General features: G+C 50.5%; 9 protein-coding genes across 9 annotated transcripts; 3 read left to right on the top strand and 6 right to left on the bottom strand.

The window, feature by feature from the left end:
• Window positions 1-405: 405 nt before the first annotated feature.
• On the top strand, window positions 406-993 carry PENARI_c028G03253 (DUF4202 domain-containing protein; the record flags this gene model as incomplete). The annotated part of the gene is made up of 1 exon (XM_022636183.1): window positions 406-993. The coding sequence occupies one exon, from the start codon at window positions 406-408 to the stop codon at window positions 991-993; it is 588 nt and encodes a 195-aa protein (XP_022483962.1).
• Window positions 994-1,242: 249 nt separating this feature from the next.
• PENARI_c028G05432 (VIT1/CCC1 transporter family protein) lies at window positions 1,243-2,277 on the bottom strand (the record flags this gene model as incomplete). The annotated part of the gene is made up of 3 exons (XM_022636199.1): window positions 1,243-1,750; window positions 1,814-2,156; window positions 2,214-2,277. 3 exons carry the CDS (start codon window positions 2,275-2,277, stop codon window positions 1,243-1,245), a joined length of 915 nt encoding a protein of 304 aa, XP_022483985.1.
• A 1,053-nt stretch (window positions 2,278-3,330) lies between these two features.
• PENARI_c028G00986 (uncharacterized protein) lies at window positions 3,331-3,765 on the bottom strand (the record flags this gene model as incomplete). Its single annotated transcript, XM_022636162.1, has 1 exon — window positions 3,331-3,765. The coding sequence occupies one exon, from the start codon at window positions 3,763-3,765 to the stop codon at window positions 3,331-3,333; it is 435 nt and encodes a 144-aa protein (XP_022483892.1).
• Window positions 3,766-4,784: 1,019 nt separating this feature from the next.
• PENARI_c028G03267 (putative G-patch domain protein (TFIP11)) lies at window positions 4,785-7,097 on the bottom strand (the record flags this gene model as incomplete). The annotated part of the gene is made up of 1 exon (XM_022636185.1): window positions 4,785-7,097. The coding sequence occupies one exon, from the start codon at window positions 7,095-7,097 to the stop codon at window positions 4,785-4,787; it is 2,313 nt and encodes a 770-aa protein (XP_022483906.1).
• Window positions 7,098-7,394: 297 nt separating this feature from the next.
• sod2 (superoxide dismutase sodB) lies at window positions 7,395-8,274 on the top strand (the record flags this gene model as incomplete). Its single annotated transcript, XM_022636224.1, has 4 exons — window positions 7,395-7,521; window positions 7,608-8,014; window positions 8,067-8,134; window positions 8,187-8,274. The coding sequence occupies 4 exons, from the start codon at window positions 7,395-7,397 to the stop codon at window positions 8,272-8,274; spliced, it is 690 nt and encodes a 229-aa protein (XP_022483897.1).
• Window positions 8,275-8,553: 279 nt separating this feature from the next.
• PENARI_c028G04578 (uncharacterized protein) lies at window positions 8,554-9,999 on the top strand (the record flags this gene model as incomplete). The annotated part of the gene is made up of 1 exon (XM_022636193.1): window positions 8,554-9,999. The coding sequence occupies one exon, from the start codon at window positions 8,554-8,556 to the stop codon at window positions 9,997-9,999; it is 1,446 nt and encodes a 481-aa protein (XP_022483902.1).
• A 707-nt stretch (window positions 10,000-10,706) lies between these two features.
• Window positions 10,707-13,815, bottom strand: PENARI_c028G12110 (uncharacterized protein; the record flags this gene model as incomplete). The annotated part of the gene is made up of 4 exons (XM_022636253.1): window positions 10,707-13,079; window positions 13,129-13,379; window positions 13,441-13,590; window positions 13,662-13,815. 4 exons carry the CDS (start codon window positions 13,813-13,815, stop codon window positions 10,707-10,709), a joined length of 2,928 nt encoding a protein of 975 aa, XP_022483968.1.
• A 1,313-nt stretch (window positions 13,816-15,128) lies between these two features.
• On the bottom strand, window positions 15,129-15,995 carry psf3 (DNA replication protein PSF3; the record flags this gene model as incomplete). The annotated part of the gene is made up of 6 exons (XM_022636174.1): window positions 15,129-15,196; window positions 15,265-15,373; window positions 15,451-15,640; window positions 15,713-15,771; window positions 15,824-15,892; window positions 15,954-15,995. The coding sequence occupies 6 exons, from the start codon at window positions 15,993-15,995 to the stop codon at window positions 15,129-15,131; spliced, it is 537 nt and encodes a 178-aa protein (XP_022483930.1).
• A 421-nt stretch (window positions 15,996-16,416) lies between these two features.
• On the bottom strand, window positions 16,417-16,890 carry PENARI_c028G07961 (DJ-1/PfpI family protein; the record flags this gene model as incomplete). The annotated part of the gene is made up of 1 exon (XM_022636219.1): window positions 16,417-16,890. One exon carries the CDS (start codon window positions 16,888-16,890, stop codon window positions 16,417-16,419), a length of 474 nt encoding a protein of 157 aa, XP_022483976.1.
• Between the last annotated feature and the right edge of the window lie 1,294 nt (window positions 16,891-18,184).

The raw sequence follows: 18,184 nt of genomic DNA, 5'->3' as shown, positions 1-18,184 counted from the left end.
CAGGCCACTTATGTTATCTAGGTGATTTCCTTTGCGGATTGTGCAAAGTGTGGAATAACATGTCCAATAGATAGATTGTAGAGATTACGCACCATTGCTTCTGGTGTCAGTCTAATTTGATTAAGATATATTTCCTTCTCAAGTGTAGTTAATAAACTGAAAGCCATCTCATAGTAACCGCCAAAGTACTGTACATTGTTGTATAGTTCGTCCAATCACAACCACCCAGTTACCAGTCAAACTAAACCAAATTCGATCTAGCGGCATAGTCTTATCGAAAGCTAACAACCGCAACAACTCCGGACATAAGTTAACCACGCGCACCTAATTGTCTCTAAATCGACAAAAAAAAGGCCGTGTAATTCAAACCCGATATTGCATATACACCCATATAACCCACCCAAAATGTCCAAATACGAAACAGCCCTTGCGCGCATCGACGCCGCGCACTCCCAAGACCCCCGCCAACACGAAACCCCAAACGGCCCAATCCCCTACGAACTACACTACGCGCAAAAGATGACAAATTACCTCGAGACCTTAAACCCAGACGCTGGCGAGCTCCTTCGCCTCGCAATCCGCGCACAACACCTACGCCGCTGGGAAGTACCGCGGGACAGCTACCCCGCCACGAAAATCGGCTACCACTCCTGGCGCGCAGGGTTACAGCGTCGGCAAGCGGAGATTGTGGAGAATATTTGTCTTGAGAGTGGATATTCGGCTGAGGAGGCCAGGAGGGTTGGGGAGATGGTTAAGAAGACGGATTTGAAGAAGGGTGATGCGGATACGCAGACGTTGGAGGATGTTGCTTGTTTGGTTTTCTTGGATGATCAGTTTGATCGGTTTGAGAGGGAGCTTGGGGATGAGGAGAAGATGGTGGATATTTTGAGGAAGACTTGGGGGAAGATGTCTGAGCGTGGGAGGGAGGAGGCGTTGAAGATTTCTTTGTCGGATAATGCGGTGCGGTTGGTTGGAATTGCTTTGCAGGGGTGATATCGATTTTATGTAACTTTTATATATCTAAGCATTGACGGAATTTATTATAGTCTTGTATTGAGAAATTGAGAATCGTTAGATTTGTCGTTATGCGAGATGAGTATGAGTATGAGTATGAGTATGAGTATGAGATATGGCCGTGAGTATCGTGCAGCTTTTATAGCCTTCCCCCCTTGAACGCCCAGAGCGGAGATGAAACCAGAAAGTAAAACTCCACATATGCATCGTAGAACAGCATATACCGAATCAAGAACTGCCCGTGTCAATCAACCGCACCAACCCAATCGCCGCACCGGCAGCAATACCACCAACGCAACACATCTGAACTCCACCCCATACACCAGCGACAACATTTTCACGCCCAGACCAACCGCGCACGACGCAGGTCTTGACATATCCAAACACCAGCAGGGTAATGGCCATCACACCGATACTCCAGTACAAGGCAACCATAACCTGCGAGACGATAAAGTACGGAATGAGAGGAATGAACCCGCCAATGAAATAACCCACTGCAAGGGTGATGGCCGAGATCCAGGCTTGGTTGCAGTCAGGCTCTGTCTCGCGGTGGTGGAATGTAAGCAGGAACTCGCAGAGTCGGTCTTGCGAGGCATGCAGGTCGCGTGTAATATCCTCGATAGCTGTGTCTGAGAGACCGTATGGGGCGAAAGTCTCGCGGACCATAGAGCTAGTTTCTTGCGGGTCGTTCTCGATTAATTGTTGTGTTTCGCGGATGGTTGTTTCGTATGATTCACTGAGCATTTTGTTAGTCTTTCTTCTTCTTTGGAGTTGGAATGATATATGGATGACAACTTACGCTTCACTCTTGGCACCGACGTATCCTCCTAATCCCATGGAGATGGCTCCGGCTGCTAGCTCGGCCAGTCCACCCAGAACAACAACTTTTGTGTTTCCCAAAGCCGAAAGACCAGCGCTCAGGGCGAAGGGTACTGTGAGTCCATCTGAGAGACCGAGGATGGCATCCGAGACGATACGCGGGTTAATTCTTGAGCGAGTGCTGCTGCCGCTGGTTGTGGACTCGTCCTGGCTGGCGTTGCCGAATGTGTTATAGGATCGACAGCTCTGAGCTTCGAGGTCTTGGTCAGAGTCGCCGCGGATGGTCTCATCGTCGTCGACGCGAGCTAGAAGGCGTTGTTTCCCTGGAAATCATGTTAGCATCTTCCCTGGATCTGTGTCCCCTGGTCTTCTTTGCTTACCTGCGGGTAGCTTGTCTGATTCCCGTGTTGAGAAGAGCTTCTGCTTGATGAAGAGGAACGCCATGTTTTGTTCTGTTTTGTTTTCGCGATATGTCACGTCGATTTGCAACTTTTTGAGTGCCAAAAATCTGATCTAGATGCTCCGGCGAGTCGCTTCGGCGATATCGAGCTCTTAAGGTACAAACCTCAGTGGCAAGCGGCGTAATTGACGTCAGGGCAGAGAAATGCCAATTACTGAAGTAAGAGGTATGAAACAGGCAACGACTGAGAATAGTCTCAAGTAGATAAGCTCAGGACAATCGGGATATTCCAAAAGAATAAGACGGAAATCCGAAGTCCGAGGAAGGCGGATGACGAAGGTATCAAAGAACTATGAAGATGGAAAGTAAAAAAAAGCATCTACAATGATCGGCCATATGCCCCCTTTTAACACACTCTCCTCAGTGCCACAGTGCTCTCACCGGTCTCAGCAACTGCCGCCAAAGAAGAAAAAAGCACAGCAATAAGTCCACTTAGTGCAAGCCAACCCAAGAAAATTGGAGATGCATTCGTCAAGGGGATGTCTCGGAGCCAATCACATTCCAAACAAAGGTCAGCAAACGCAATGTTGGAGGTCTAGGAGCTGCAGGCGACGTAGTTGAGGTGTTTTGTGCTGAGAAACCTCCAATGCAGCGACTGCCATTGGTGACTGAGGTTGTGCTGACCTTTACCTGTCCTGTGATTGGCTGCGTCTTATTTCCCGATATGGTACATTATGGAGACGCTGATTGGTCAGATTTGTAAGGCTCAGATGGAAGGCGTTTCTAGTCCTTTTTTAGTTTAGCCTGATGGCTCTTTAGTTGCTTGGGATCTCTCTTTTCATAGCATTGTAGGCTTATGTCCGTTGGAACAATATTCCGAGTCCGAATTCCCCGTATTCATTAACTCCGATCGGTCTAGCAAACACTGTGGCTTCCCCACCGCTCTCACGTTGTCACTCATACCTGCGGTGCAAAGGTAATTAAACCAAATCAAATGAAAGAATTCAAGACCACATCCCAAACAGTATCCAAACAAGAACAGAGACATCCTTAGACATCACCCCATTCCCTCTCATTCACTCATTCACTCATTCCATCTACAGAACAACAACCAGTCCCAGAATACCAGCAGCACCCGCAAGACTCATCCCAGCCCCAGTAGGAGCAGCAGCAGCACCAGTACTGGTCGAAGGCGAAGCCGCAGTACTAGTACTGGAGCTAGAAGTTGAGGTAGAGTCCGAGCCCGAATTGGAGTTAGAGTCGGTGCTAGTAGACTCTGCAGCAGAGCTAGACGAAGATCCACTTCCGCTTTCCTTGGCAGAGGTAGTCATAGTTACGGTGGACGATGTAGGCACACCCGAGGATGAGCCGGGGAGGGAAGTGGCGCTAACAACCGAGCTGACGGTTGTTTGCATTATGCTGCTGGGGGCAGCAGAGTCGGATTCGATTGAGGATGGTGAGCTTGAGACGCTCGTGTCGGCTGCCAGGGCCATTGAAGAGAGGAGAAGTGTGGTGAGGATTTTGGTGTGCATCTTGATGGTTGGTTATTTGGTAGGTATACAATAACTTGGAGATGGAGATACTTGCTTGAAATGAGAGACTTAGGTCTGTAAATATTATATAGACTTGAGTCCCCTTAAATATCATATATTCATAACACCTGTTCCAAATATAGCCTTTGAAACGCAATCCATAAACGCAATTGAGCCTCAGCGCCCGGTATTATTTCCCTAAAAACGCGGAGATGGAAGGCTGAGCAGCATACAAGCCGTCAACTCATCCAGTCGTAATCACAATGCTGTAGGGTTGCTACTACAGGGGGCCAATGACACCCTATATGCGCGTGTAGGGCCCCCGGTGATATCACAGCGAGGGGCCGTAAACGTGGAGTCAGGCGTCCTGCTGAATCATACTCACCCGGGTGCGAGACGAAAGAGAAACTTTAGATGTTTATCACTGGCTGTGGGGTTTCCATGTATCACTGTTTGATCTGATACGATTGGGGTTGCCTCTTGGTTTCATGGGAGTGTCGATCACGGGTGGGTGGGTTGGGTCAGTCCCTATTTTCTTATAAGGCTCAAGGTGAGATGTTTATCTATTGACTTGGGTGTGGTCTATTTCAAGTGAACTACGATGCATGGGAACGGGTTAGGGCTATAGTTGAGTCTTCTGGTTTGGATGAGTGAGATATTAGGGCACCGGCTCGCGGTAGGATCAAGCGGAGTAAACCATTGTTCTATATTAAGTCATCGGGCAATGCCCGATTGCTCGACATTTGGGAATGACGCACGACAATCAGATTTCTTGCACCCGGCTGAAATTGGGGCCGACAAGAGTAAGGCGGGCGAAAAGAGGGCTTTTAAGCCGTACAGGCAGTATGTTTATTACAACAGTAACTATTTGAAACTCCAAGGCTATACTGCTGGATCAGGTCACGAAATCTAGCCAGGAGCACAATCTGTACACTAGATAGGACGAAACAAAGTTGGGTGTCGAGACTGTCCGAAGGATCCATAGCCCCAAAGGCACTCCACTGTACTCGATGATCTGTCTATCGGCCCTCCGCACGATCCACCAATTGATCCTCCAGTCCCATCGGCTCCCAGATTTCCTTAGCTTTCTTATTCTGCACCCAAACCACATCACCCTGTACAAATGCCACAACTCCACCTTTGCCCGTCGCACTGGCCGTGATACGAAACAGCGGCTGGCCATTCTGGGGGTGAGCCTCGCGCAAAGGCAGCATGATGAGTCCTTGCTCCAAACACCAGTTCTCAAGGATATCCTTGAAGGCGACCTCCTCCACAATGGGGGCTTTGCGAGGTTCAGCGGGAGCCGCTGCGGCTGCTGCTGCGGCTTCTGCCACCTTATCTTCCCTACTTGGAAGCTTGGTCTGTGTGGTGCTAGGGCGAGGAAGTTCTGCACCCGCGCGGTCTCCCAGCTGGGAAGCAAGGTCCATGGTTTGTAGACCTTTCTTCCATTCTTCGTCCACAATGGTGAGTTCGTTCACTTCTGCTGGAATCTGGGTGCGCCACCAAGAGAACCAGGCACCCACTTCCTCGTAGTTGGGATCGTTGGTGAGCCAAATGTAGAGAATTTCGTGCCACTTCGGGAAGAAGTCGGAGACCAGTAGCAGTCCCATCACATTTGGTCGGAAGAATGGCTTCCAGCGTAGTACATCTTCGAGGACTATGAGTTCTTGGTCCTGGGGGTTCACGGTAAAGTCTTCGCGGAGATGACGAGCAAGGCGTGGTAGAAGGTGATTGCGTAGGCATACGTCGAATTCAGGCCCTAGCGCATCCCGCCAAAGCTCGATGCCGTCAATTAGTCCCTTGCGCAGACTCCATGTATCCAACACTACGCGGAACTTTCTCTTTGCGTCAGACATGAGACCCGTGGGCTGTTTTGGGTTAGTATGTCTGTCACCCAAGTGCTGCAGCCATGTGAACAGCCACCACGGGAACCTTCCGTCTTGTTGGGAAGCGCCATGTCGTCGGCTACTCCGGGGTTTCCAGTTCTTAAGGGCAACACCCAGCTTGGGAACGACCAATTGGTCGAGAACATTTGCATAGACAAATGGAGGCACGATCGCTTTCCAGGCCACGACCAGCGCGGTTGCCTTGGATGGGTCGTAGACGTCCCAGTCATTCAGAAGTGCTGAGCGCACTCGTGGGAGCCAGAGGGTATAGATCATTGTTTCGTAAGGGGACGTGGATGACCGTTTTCGCGACTCTTCATTGTTCTGTTGGCGAGATAGAAGAGGCTGAAGACGGGTGAGATTGGATACGAGGAAAGTAGGATCCTCAAGAGGCTCCCACTCCTCCATTGCCTGGCGGAATAGCGGATGTAGAGCTGCAACTGCAGTCTCTGGCAGGCGGTGTTCATCAATGGCATCTCGGTATGTGAGTTCCATGGCTTCAAGTTTGCCGGTCATCTCATCAAACTTGGCTGCAACGCTTTCTTCGTTTTCGAAAAGGTCCAGCTCTTCCACTGCAGCGATTAGGCCCGTAAGATGGTCGACCCGGGATTGATATGCATCCAGTTCGTCCACGACCTGAGCCTCTTCCAGTTCAATAAACTTTTTCCTCTCTGTCAGTCCCTTCCATTCGTCTGCAAATGCTTCCAGGTCATTCCGAGCTCTCCGGGCAATCTTCAACGCTTCTCCTTCCTCCTGGCTGACGAATTCTTGCCTTGACATCAAGCCAGCGGTGGAAGTGATAACGCGCTGTTCCTTGCCGGTAGCATCGACGAGCGATTTGAGAACATTGGGAACCTCTAGTCCTTCCATATCATCCTCTATCTCGCGCGCTGTCCGGAACTTAAGCTTGGCCCGCTGGACCGGTGTGCCTGTGCCACTACGGCTTGGTGTCTTGCGCTCTTCCTTCTTCTTTCTTCGTCGTTGGCGCTCATCTTCGGAGCTGTCTTCAAGAATCTCGCCCTTCTGAGCGGCCGCTCGTCGCTCTTCCTCGCGGGTCTTTTTCGACTTCTCGCTGACTGCACCCAAACCTGCGCCCTGCGGGCGCGCTTGTACTTCGATCGGGTTGACAATACCCTGACCAGTGGTTCCGAGACCCTGTCCCTCCTTGTAGCCCATCTTTGCCATCATGCGCGCAGCGAAAGAGCTTCCGCCTCCTCCCATGCCTCCTCTCCCTCCCCGCGACGCTCCTCCGCCTCGGGCGTTGGCCATGTTGTTGCGCGGGTTGCGATTGCCACTGCCTAGTCCACCCATCGACGGGGGTGACTCGGATCGGGAGGCGGCTCTGGCGAATCCCTTGAAGCCGTTGGTCGTGGGCGCATCATCTTCAGAGCTCATGTCGACGTCGGCGACTTTGCGCTTTTGGCCGGCGTACGAAGGCGACTCCATGTTTTCAGGGGGTCATTGGCAGATCGAGCCAAGATGACTGTGCCCTTCTGTATCAAATAACTGCGTCGGGTTAAGCAAGTAATGCCCTAGAAAGACAAGAATCGAAGCTCATGAAATTCACGTGGATATCCGGAGCGGAATAACCGGTCGCCGATGCACGAAAACAAGATGACGTTTAAGGTCGGTTACTTCATAGCTCGGCTTGTCCACTCACCTTTTTTCTTACCCATTCCCCTACCATTGACATCCCTTTTCTTACTTCCTTTCATAAAATCACGTTCACCACATAACGTCACAATGGCTGCTACTCTCTTCAGCAGCACTGCCCGCGTTGCCCTCCGCTCGGGAGCTTCGGCTACCTCCAAGGCCGGAGCTGCGGGCCTGACCTTTGCCCGCGGCAAGGCCACTCTCCCCGACCTCTCCTGTAAGTTGAGTATATCAGTGCCAGGTGAAGTTCAGAAAGCACCTCACTTTGGCCTCTCATATATCCCAGTCAACTAACCCAAGAAGACGACTATGGCGCCCTTGAACCCTCCATCTCCGGCAAGATCATGGAGCTGCACCACAAGAACCACCACAACACCTATGTGACTAACTACAACAACGCCGTGGTGCAGCTCGAGGAGGCCCAGCACCAGGGCAACATCGCCGCTCAGATTGCTCTGAAGCCCGCCATCAACTTCAACGGCGGTGGTCACCTTAACCACTCTCTCTTCTGGGAGAACTTGGCCCCCAAGAACGCCGGCGGTGGTGAGCCCCCATCTGGTGCTCTCTCCAAGGCCATTGACACCACCTACGGTGGCCTTGGTGAATTCCAGAGCAAGATGAATGCCGCTCTGGCCGGCATCCAGGGCAGTGGCTGGGCTTGGCTCGTCAAGGACAAGCAGACTGGCCAGATCTCCATCCGCACCTATGCCGTAAGTTGTCTATGATTTGATGTCAAGCTTCAAGTTACTAACCATCTTATAGAACCAGGACCCCGTCGTCGGCCAGTTCGAGCCCCTCCTCGGTATTGACGCTTGGGAGCACGCTTACTAGTAAGATATCTTTTCCTGATGATAAGTCAACATATACTAACAAAAACCTCAGCCTCCAGTACCAGAACCGCAAGGCCGAGTACTTCTCTGCTATCTGGGACATCATCAACTGGAAGGCCGTTGAGAAGCGCTTCTCTTAAGCACCATCTCTGGGATGCTATAATCAATGAACCTAATTACCTCTGTATTGTAGCATGTGTTTTCCAATATTACCCACCATTGATCATTCACACATAATCCTTTCATCCGCTCGATCCGTATCTCCTAGAAAGTGCAAGTATCAAGCTTCAGCCACAGTGTGGCTTGGCCGGACCGGGCGGGCCGTGTGCAGGGCACGTCACCATCTTCCGAAACATTAGACACTGATATTCTCGATCTAGAACTCCGCGCCATTTGCACTTCTTCACAACACCTCCAGCATGTCAGCAGAAAGTCCTGGGCAGAAGCATGGCTTCAAGTCCTTCTTCAACAATGCCTTACGTCCCAAGAAGTCGCGTCAAACTCTCCGCAAGGGCAGCAGATCGACTACAGACCTGCGGCTGGCCGCACGCTCCAGTGTCGATGAAGCACCTCCGATGCCAGAATTAGCGCCATTGCACGCCCACAGACTCAAATACAAGGAATTGCACGCTGCAGTGGATACCCAATTGGGCGAGCGACAAGATTACACCGAGATCATCCATTCCCTGGGAACACTCGATTTAAACGGCAACACCGGCTCAGCATACGAATACAACGACCACCGACCACCAGGCGAAGGCGACATAGCCAGCCTCCCATCAAATCTATGGGCCGAAATAGCATCATACCTAAACCCAGCGGAAGCAGCCAGCCTCGCAATCGCTAGCATAACCCTATACCGACACCTCGGACCCAAACACTTCATGCGCCTCGACCACCCCTCAAACCTAACCTACAAACTCACCTTCCTCTCCGGCATCGACAACACCCTCCCCCACCACCTCCTCTGCATCCCCTGTGCAATCTACCACCGCCGCACGCAAGAAGGAACAGAACGCCTCAAACCCTCCCACGTCCTAAACCCGCTGTTCAAGTGCCCAAACGCCAGAAACACAGGCAATCCCCCACCCCGCCATCGCATAACCCACGGCCGCCTTCTCCCCTTCACCTTCGTCCAACTCACCATGCGCAACCACCGCTACGGCCCCCGCTACGGCCTAACACCAGACACCCTAGGCCGACGCTGGCAACGCGACGACTGGTCGCACGCCACCCGCTTCCACATCCACGATGGCCACCTCCTAATGCGCGTAACAAGCCAAACATTCGCCGCGCCAGGCCTAACCCCGTCGGCCATGCGCATCCTCCTCTACAGCCGCGAAGATTACTGGCCATACTTCTCAGCCTGCGCGCACTGGCGCGACGGCGAGCTAATGCCCGCCTGTAAATGTGCACTAGACCACATCCCGAAAGTACGGCAGACGGGCGGGTTACAGGGTCTCGAGCACCGCGTGAAAGATCGCATAGCCGGTCAGATCTTCGATCCGAATGCGTTGACGACGCTTTGTGGGTTTTGTCGGCCTATGCGGCGGTGTCCGGAGTGTCCGACTGAATATTTGATTGAGGTTAAACTATGTGAGGACCGGACGGATGGAAGGTTCAAGCAAGCTATTGTTGTGACGCGCTGGACGGATCTGGGTGATGGGACCACACCTGGTGGGATCGAGTGGGGGGCTATTAATGGGACTAATGGGGATTATGATTCTTTTGAACATTATTCTAAGCGGGGTATTGCTAGTATTTTTGAGGCTGCTTTTACTGCTGATACGTTGCCTGGGCAGCGGGTTCTTTCGTTGAATCCTAAGAAGAAGAAATTGGGGGAGAAGGGGAATGGGTGGTATTAGTTTGGTTCTTTTGTGCTTTTTGGTGGCTATGTTATGCCATGCTATGCCATATTTGGTTGCTGTACATATATATCTTTGGTGTTTTGGAAAGCGATAAAAAAAGTGCATTGGAGTTTGGACTAATGTGGAATGAGGAAACAAACGTGCGGTCTCTCATGTGGGCTTAATTTGACTGGATGAAATCTAAATTGACATTGAATTTTTGATATACGTTACCTAGAAGATCTACTCCATACCAGGCTTCAAGTCTGACAGGTATAAGAAAAATATAAGCTCAAATAGACGGAGAGTAGACGATAAATAAACAGCTAGAGCAATATAAACCAAGTCAGTCATTCCAGTAACCATGGCATTTCATTTCAAAACAGAACATGAACCATTATGAACTCCACTTCAATATGATCCCGCCAGCAGGATGAATATAAAACCCCCATTTGAGAACTTCCCAATAATGCAAAATAGCCAGACATGATCCGCATAATTCAGAACGATGGAAAAGAAAATCGACAACCAAGCATAAATCAAGAACGAGAGATAAAATAGCCATGCCGCTGCCGTTTCTGCTGATGATATATAGACAAACTGGGGTATCATATAATACAAAAATAAAAAGCATAAGTTGTGCAGAAAATAAAGAAAATAACGATCGAGCCAGCAGCATAACCAAACAATATCCAGAGACGATATGAAATCCCAACAAACAAACCCTACCCCCTCCTCGCCCTGCGCCCCATATACCTAGGCCTCCTCCCATAATCCCCATGAAGAATCTCCATCTCAGAATGCGGCCTTACAAAAGTAGTAGGCGCATCAAACGAATCAGGCGTCAAGGCACGACTCTCTCCAGCTCCATCACCACTCTCATACATCAATCTAGAAAGCGTGCGCGGTTCTTTCGCTGTATCAGCCGATTTATCGGTACCAGCACTAGAGAGGGCTTTCCCCTTCATCCAGCCGAAGATACCGAGCGAGCTACGACGTTTGTGCTCTGTCGCTAGACCGGGACCGTGGGATGTAGACGGGCGGCCGGAGATCGTGGCTGAGGTTGTGTGGCTGTTTAGTGCTGATTCTGTGAAGGAGGGTGGGAGGCCGTTTGAGCGAAAGGTTTGGGGTCGGGCGTAGGTTGGTCCGTCGCGAGGTAAAGGTAGGGATTTGTTGTTGTATAGATCATTTGAATCAATGAGGATTTGAGACATTGGTCTGCGCGATACACCGCCCATAGTTCTTGTTTTAGGGATTATGGGTGATGGAGCTCCGTCTTCGTCGTCTTCGTCGAGGTCATTTGGGATTGGGGATGCTTGGAGGGATCGTGGGCCGTTGTTGCTTGAGCGGCTAAAGAATGGGGGCCGGAAGCTTAGGCGTCGACGGGATTCGGGCTCTGGTTGGCATTCGGCTTGGGGGAGTTCCAGGGGTTGTTCGAGGATGTCGAGGGTGTTCATGTCTAGCGTTGGGATGCCTGGGACTTCAGGCTCGCTGCTTATGGCTGAGATTATGCTGCTGGTGTCGTGAGAGGCGGCTTGGTTTATAGTTGCCTTGCCAGGCGATAACTGTGTCTCTTGGATTTCGAGTCCTGTGGCACGCGACTTTTCTTTCCGGGAGCGTGGGCCTTGCTTTGCGGCTGCGACCCAGTCTTGTGGTGTCAGTGGTGGTGATGCCTCGTCCTTTGACTGGGGTTCTGGTGTCATGGCCTTGACTGGGCTGCGGATGCGTTTGATGGTAGGAGTCGATGCTTGCTTCGGTGTGCTTTGGTGTAGACCTGCAAAGCTTTCAATAACAGGGTTGTTAGGGCTTCCAGGTCCAAGAAGCTCGCTAGCTTTGGAAGAGACAGTGTTGAAGGCGGGCAGAATAGTAGGTGATTCAAGAGTCATTTGGCTAAGGCGTGGAGTATCACTGCAATTGATCTGCATGCTGTCGGTGACCTCACTCCCATCGAAGCTTGGGCGACTTGCGGTCATTTCATCTGCTGAGCGTGGACGATCCAGCCGTCTACCAGGGAAGCACATATCGTGCTCAACTTGCGGGCTTCTTCTGGCTGCAATGCTGCCGTTTGAGCGGTTTGTGCCGATAGCATATGTTGTGCTCATGGTGTCAGGAGTAGGAGGAAGTCTGACGCCTCCGAAAAGCGATGCATCCAATCGTCCACGTCCGCGAGGCCTCTGAGAGTATAGATCTGCTGTAAGGCTAGGGAGAGCGGCCTTGGAGGCATCACACGATGCCCTGTTCCTGCGCCTCGTGATAATAGTCTGGGACATATCCTCTCTTGACTGCATCCAGCGATCAATCCGGCCCTCTTTACTTTCTTCCAGTTCCGCAGGAGCGACGTAGCTATCCAGGCTGCCTGTGGTTGAAGGTGCTTTCCGAACTGGGATTTCAAGCCGATCGAAATGGTCCCATCTCGTTGGTGTGCCAAACGGATCCAGCTCACTGCATTCACTGAGAACACTCAATCTGGGCGATTCGGGCTCGATCTCCGTCATCGTGTTGAAGCTGTTTGACTTGGTAAGTCGACTCGATACCGAGCGCGATTGGTTTTCCTCGGGTTCATAAAGGCTTCGTAGAGTTGCAGTGCTCTTGTTACCTGCTCGGAGGAATGACGGCGCTTTCGAAAGTTTCCGCAGTTCAGATGAAGTTTGCCGTCTCGGAAGACTAATCGTACTGGAGTTTCGTTTCGACGAGGTCCTTTCTGGAATCTCAATCATAGTCCGGGCCTTGGGGGTCGAGACTCCGGGCCCATCGGCGGTCACTGGCCGTGACATGCTCATTCTTGAGCCTCGTCCGCCATTCTCCAGCACATCAATCTTCGATTCCAATTGGCAGATGAGCTCGACGGCCTCGGTAACTGCTATGTCTCGCTTGTCAAGCTCGCTGCGGAGTTGCTCGTTGGATTCTCGCAGTTTCTGGTTCTCCTTGTCGGTGGAGCGAAGCTCCTCAACTTCAGCTTCCAGGTCGTGCATTCGGGCAAGTTCCTCCTCCATCTCCTCCATTCGCTCCACTTTCTTTTCGAGGACACTCATCTGTTGGGCGCGATAAAAGACTTCGAGTTTCAAATCGAAGTTCAGTTTGTTCATTTTCGAAACATACTGCAAATTGATGAGCCCACGCCCATCGATCTCCAATTTTGCAACATACCTGATCCATTTCCCGAATGCCCATCTCTTTTGGCTTTTTCAAGCCAGCATTACAGACATCATTTACCTTTCGCGCCTTTTCGGATCCAGTGTCGTCCTGTGTTCGAGTTCCCTCTGGAGTTCGAGGAGCGTCTTCCCATTGGTCTGAACTGGGGCCTCGGGAGCTCCGATGCGCGCGTTGTTCCTTGAGAAGATCCTGCAATAAAGCAGACGCGGGATTCACCAATGTAGGAGTGCCAGGTTCAGGCGTTTCTATATCACCTAGAATCAGCATTCTGTGATTGAGAGCATGAAACTGAACATGGCGGCATACCACATGAGCGAGAAGGGGTCCTTGGGCCAGAGAGAGCCGGAGACTGGTCTCCCAGCCACGACACCTCGGCACTCATTCGAGGCGGAGTGAACATATTGTCTCGGCCCTTCACACGAAAAAGTGATGGGTGTTGCGGACGTTCAGACGGATCTGGAGGAAGGTCAGCTTGGATATGATGTGGCAACTCCAGACGACTAGGAACGGAATGAGATATCACTAACACTGGGAATGATCTTTGGAGACAATGCGCTTCGAAGGTGCAGGTTTGCTATGATATACTGCAGGGCGAGAGTGCGAAGGACGAGATTGTGAAGGAGTGGGCTGTCCAGCAGCCGAGGACGTTTGAGTTGTCCCTTCCATCATAGCTGCAGACATAATTTGCAGGTACCGTGCATAGTTGACGTGCCGAGCAAGCACCAGATTGGACACGGCACAGCGGCGTCCAGGCCAATCAGTGGGTACCGCAGCAACAATCCAGCCGCATCGGAAGATTCAATGTATCTCGGAGACTTGACGCCAATTGGGCGGTCGCTAGACAATGTATTGGATGATCAGATGGGGTGGGTGACCAGCCGGCAGCACAATGTGAGGGATGCAGATATGTTGCAGCCGAGAAGCAATCAGAAGCAGGTCCGTGGAACTTGTGGAGACTATGAAGTCTCTAGGGCCAGAGTCAAGGGAGATCCAAGGGAGGTTGTCGAGACTTGCGGAGGGGGGCGAATGAAGCGAGGGGATGCAAACAGATTGTGACCAGTCAATCTCGGCTAACAGGCCCTTAAGTCTCCCCGGATTGTTATTGTTTGGATTATTATCCAGGGCTTTGGAAATTAAAAAGGTAAGGAATGGAAGAATGGAAGTATGGAATAATGGAAGAATGGAGGTTTGGAATGGAAAAGGCGTCTCAATTTTTTGCTCCCAGCCCCCTGCTAGATTTAGGCTGGCGATCACTTTGCATACGCTAAGTACGCTAAGTACGCTAAGTGTTCCTGACATCAGAGTCGCCAATCGGATGGTGTCCCTGGGACAAACCCGTCTCAGCTTTCCCTTACTCTGAGGGGCGTTTGGTCTTTGGTTGTCTGAGTGGCGAAATAGGAAGCCAATACTATTCTCGGCTTTGAAACGATCAGTTTAATCCCTGCAAGAGGAAGTGACCTCATTAATTTATCGTTACGGATCCCCTTTAATTTAGTTATCAGCCACATTTTGGTCTGGACATTTAACGTTTAATTACTGGGGAAGAAGTGTTTACTATAACTGTATACTTCCCAGGCGATCCCTGTGTCCATGGTAATCCCAGTTCGCGGCTCGCGTGGCGTCTCCACTCTTCCCAGACTTTTGGATGTGTCGTCCGTTTGGGTTTCATCTGTCAACTTTGACAATAATCCACCACGTCACAAATCTTAAAATGAGGAACCATGCTCATATCCACTTAGACATCCTGTGAAAAGTTTCATATATTGCTCTAGTATTCCAATCATCTACAAGCACTGTCTAGTACTCAACCTTGGAAGTGGATGGATGAAGTAAAGTAGGATGAACCACAATGCTGTCCTACGCCAGCAGCCTACAAGGGTAAATAATCAAACTGAACAGAGTTAAAATAAAGTGTATCTATCAAACCCCCCACAGACGAGCACAGCTCAGTCCATGAGAAAATTGCCCTACATGTATCACAAACCCTAACGTTATCATTTCCGCTTCGCCTCTCCAGACCAAATCCGCATATCCTTAGCTCGATCATGAGCAGCCCGGAACACTACCCAACCTCGTCAGCAATCACATACACCCAAAAACACCCCCGAAGTTAAACAGGCCACAACTTACATTGTCGCTCAGTCTCATCCAAACCACGAAGGAAATCAACTCCATCACCAACCGCACCACGTGAATTGTGCGCGTGGTCTGCAATCTCTGCCGCCCGTTTCTTGAATGTCTAGCATATCGTCAGCGCCAACCCAGTCAAGAACATTGAACACAAGCCTCAATGCAAGATACGGGATAGCCACTTACATCGCCGAGAACCTCGACCATCTCTTCTTCTTCGAAGAGTTCGAGAATGCGTTCGCTGAGATTGTAGAAATGCGGTGCTAATGCGCGCAGGTCGATCGTGCGGGGGTCTGCCTTTAGTGCATTCATCACCCGCTCTGAGAGCGCTTCGGGCATGTCGAGCGTGACTAGACGGGATGTGCCCAGCCGTGCTCTGTATATATCACATCAGAGATGGTGGACTTCTCACGTAGATGCTTGAGGATGAGTTGGGCGGGGGCCTTACCCGATCGAGAGCATTTCACCAAGCCATAATGGTAGATCAATCCGGGTTCCGGCTTTGATCTGGATACAAGTTAGCTAGTTGAAGAGTGAGGTGAGGAATTAGGATGCAGACATCTTCGCCTGGGTTGCCCTCGAGGATTCCCAGCCCTGGTACCTCGAGCTCGAATGTACAGGGCAGTTTCTGGGTTCTGTTAGCCTTCGTTGTTTTGGTAGCTAAATTCCCATTGCCACATGTGACATACTTGTGCGTCGGTCAAGATTGAGTCAATATCATAGTAGGACATGGTATCACGTTGAACTGTTCATGTCTTGTTGTTCTCAAAGTTCACTGTCAGGCGCGTTGATGTGTGACGCGTGGTCACGTGCTAAACCAAACTATTACCCTAATTGTAAGTCACCGCCTATTGGGTGAATTTTACCTTTTTTTTTTGAGGGGTTGTTTTTCTCGTTTTCTTATGGAGTTGCTTGTTTTTAAAAAGGGGGCCAAAAAAAAAGGGGGGGGGGGTTTGTTATCTTTGGGCTTAGTTCATATCTTGCATCGTTGATATTTCCAAAAGTTCGGGCTCCGAACTACCACCAACTGCAGTATATCAGAATAGATCCAGTTATTGGTAAATGTGCATTGGTTCATTAATACCGCACATCTTAGAAATTATGGTCTAGGGTCTACCCAGAAGAGCACAACGGTCTATACCCATGATACCCTCAAAGTCCATACAATTCAGCAAAAGGATCAAACCGAGAATCCTCATGACGAGTATACTCCATCCCATTAGCAATTCCCCTCGCCACCTCCTCCCCATAAACATCCCCAATCCAAGCAAGAGTAACATCAATCCCAGCACTAACCCCCGAAGAGCTCCAAACATTACCATCAACAACCCACCTAGCACGGGGAACCCACCGAACATCCGGATAAGCCACCGTAGTCGCCCAAGCCATCTTATTAGTCGTAGCCCTCTTCCCATCCAAAACCCCAGCCTGCGAAGCAAGTATCGAGCCCGTACATACCGTAACCAGGTATTTCAAGCTGGGATATGTAGCACGGATATAGGCGATTGCATCTGAAATTTCTGGGCACGGGACGCGCGTGCCTAGACCGCCTGGGACGAGGAGGAGGTCGAGAGTCGGGGCTGCGGCGAATGTGTGTGTTGGGACCAGGCTTTGGCCGAGGGCCATGGGGGATATTGGTGCTTTTGTTGTTACTGGGTCCAGGGTTGAAGATAGGAGGGACAATGTTAGGCTGTGGCTCCGCGAGAGGACATTTAGACAGTCTACTGGGCCGAAGACGTCTATGGCTTGGAATCCTGAGAATAGGACTACTCCTATGCGAAGAGGGTTGGGGTCTGGCGGGAGTTCTGGGGGTGATGTTAACGGGGAATTAGATGATTGCGTAGCGGGGGGGTCATAAGCACACCAGACATCGGTTTTGGTAGTTCAGAGTCACTTCAGGGTAGTTCCTTTTTATCGGATGTAGGCTGATTTTTGATGATGTCGTCAGAAAAATATCCTGGGTAAGCCCGGTTTTTATACGAAGTATTCCGTACTTTGTGCAGGGGTCGGTAAATAGCTCAACTGCAGCCATGCGTCGAATATGAGCAGATTAATGCGCCAGAACATTCCGCTGGTGTTTTGAAGACTAATCGAAGAGCGATGAACCAGCGATAATCTACCAAGTTGAATCACAGTGCATATGTATGGTCGACACGTGGCCGGCCTATCACGAAAATAAGCTTATTTTTCCGGGGAAGACAATCATTGGGTTGTGGAGTCGGATTGTGCTGCGTGTTGCGGTTGCCCGACAAGAGATTGTACCCAATACTGCCTCTGGGGTTTACACGTAGTTCTCCTAGGATTCTGATGGAAGGCGACCGTGCCTGTGCACGACTCAGCATCTACCGACGATCATGTCTATCAGTGGAGAAGTATATCTCCCCGCAATATCGCTGTGCCAGATCTGCAAAAGGACCACATGAGATCCTAGGCCATACATATAAGGCACTAGGTCATGGCCGAAAGAGAAATGTGGGTGTTTCGTTTGGAGTGTGCTGGCGACATTCTTGGCGGGCACCGGGACCGGGTGTTTTCATTGACTCGCTCATTAGAGGTTTGTGCTCAAAGAAATGCAGTAGACCGAAGCTCTAGGCCCAGTAGATATGGATAAGCGCATAGAGTGAGCTAAATATGCACGACCGCTTGATACCGGCTACCTGCATGAGAAGGCAAATAGTCATGCGACCTCGAGTCTAGCCGGGTCACGGCAATTGCAGCCTGGTTGGTATCGTGGTTCACCTCTGCTAATATTGATACGCTTTGATATAGGGGGCTTACAGGTGTCTTGTACTAGTCTTGTTAGTCGGGAACACAATGTATAATAAAGCTCAGAAGGGACAGCAAAATATACATCTGAAAAGTAAAGTTAAAGTACTCTGTAAAATGACTTAGACATATCACGATAAGGAAGAGAATTAGT

This window comes from Penicillium arizonense, assembly GCF_001773325.1.
Source record: "Penicillium arizonense strain CBS 141311 chromosome Unknown PENARI_contig028, whole genome shotgun sequence".
Lineage (NCBI taxonomy): Eukaryota > Fungi > Ascomycota > Eurotiomycetes > Eurotiales > Aspergillaceae > Penicillium > Penicillium arizonense.
Note: the sequence above shows the minus strand (reverse complement) of the source record. Positions and strands in the feature narration are given on the sequence as shown.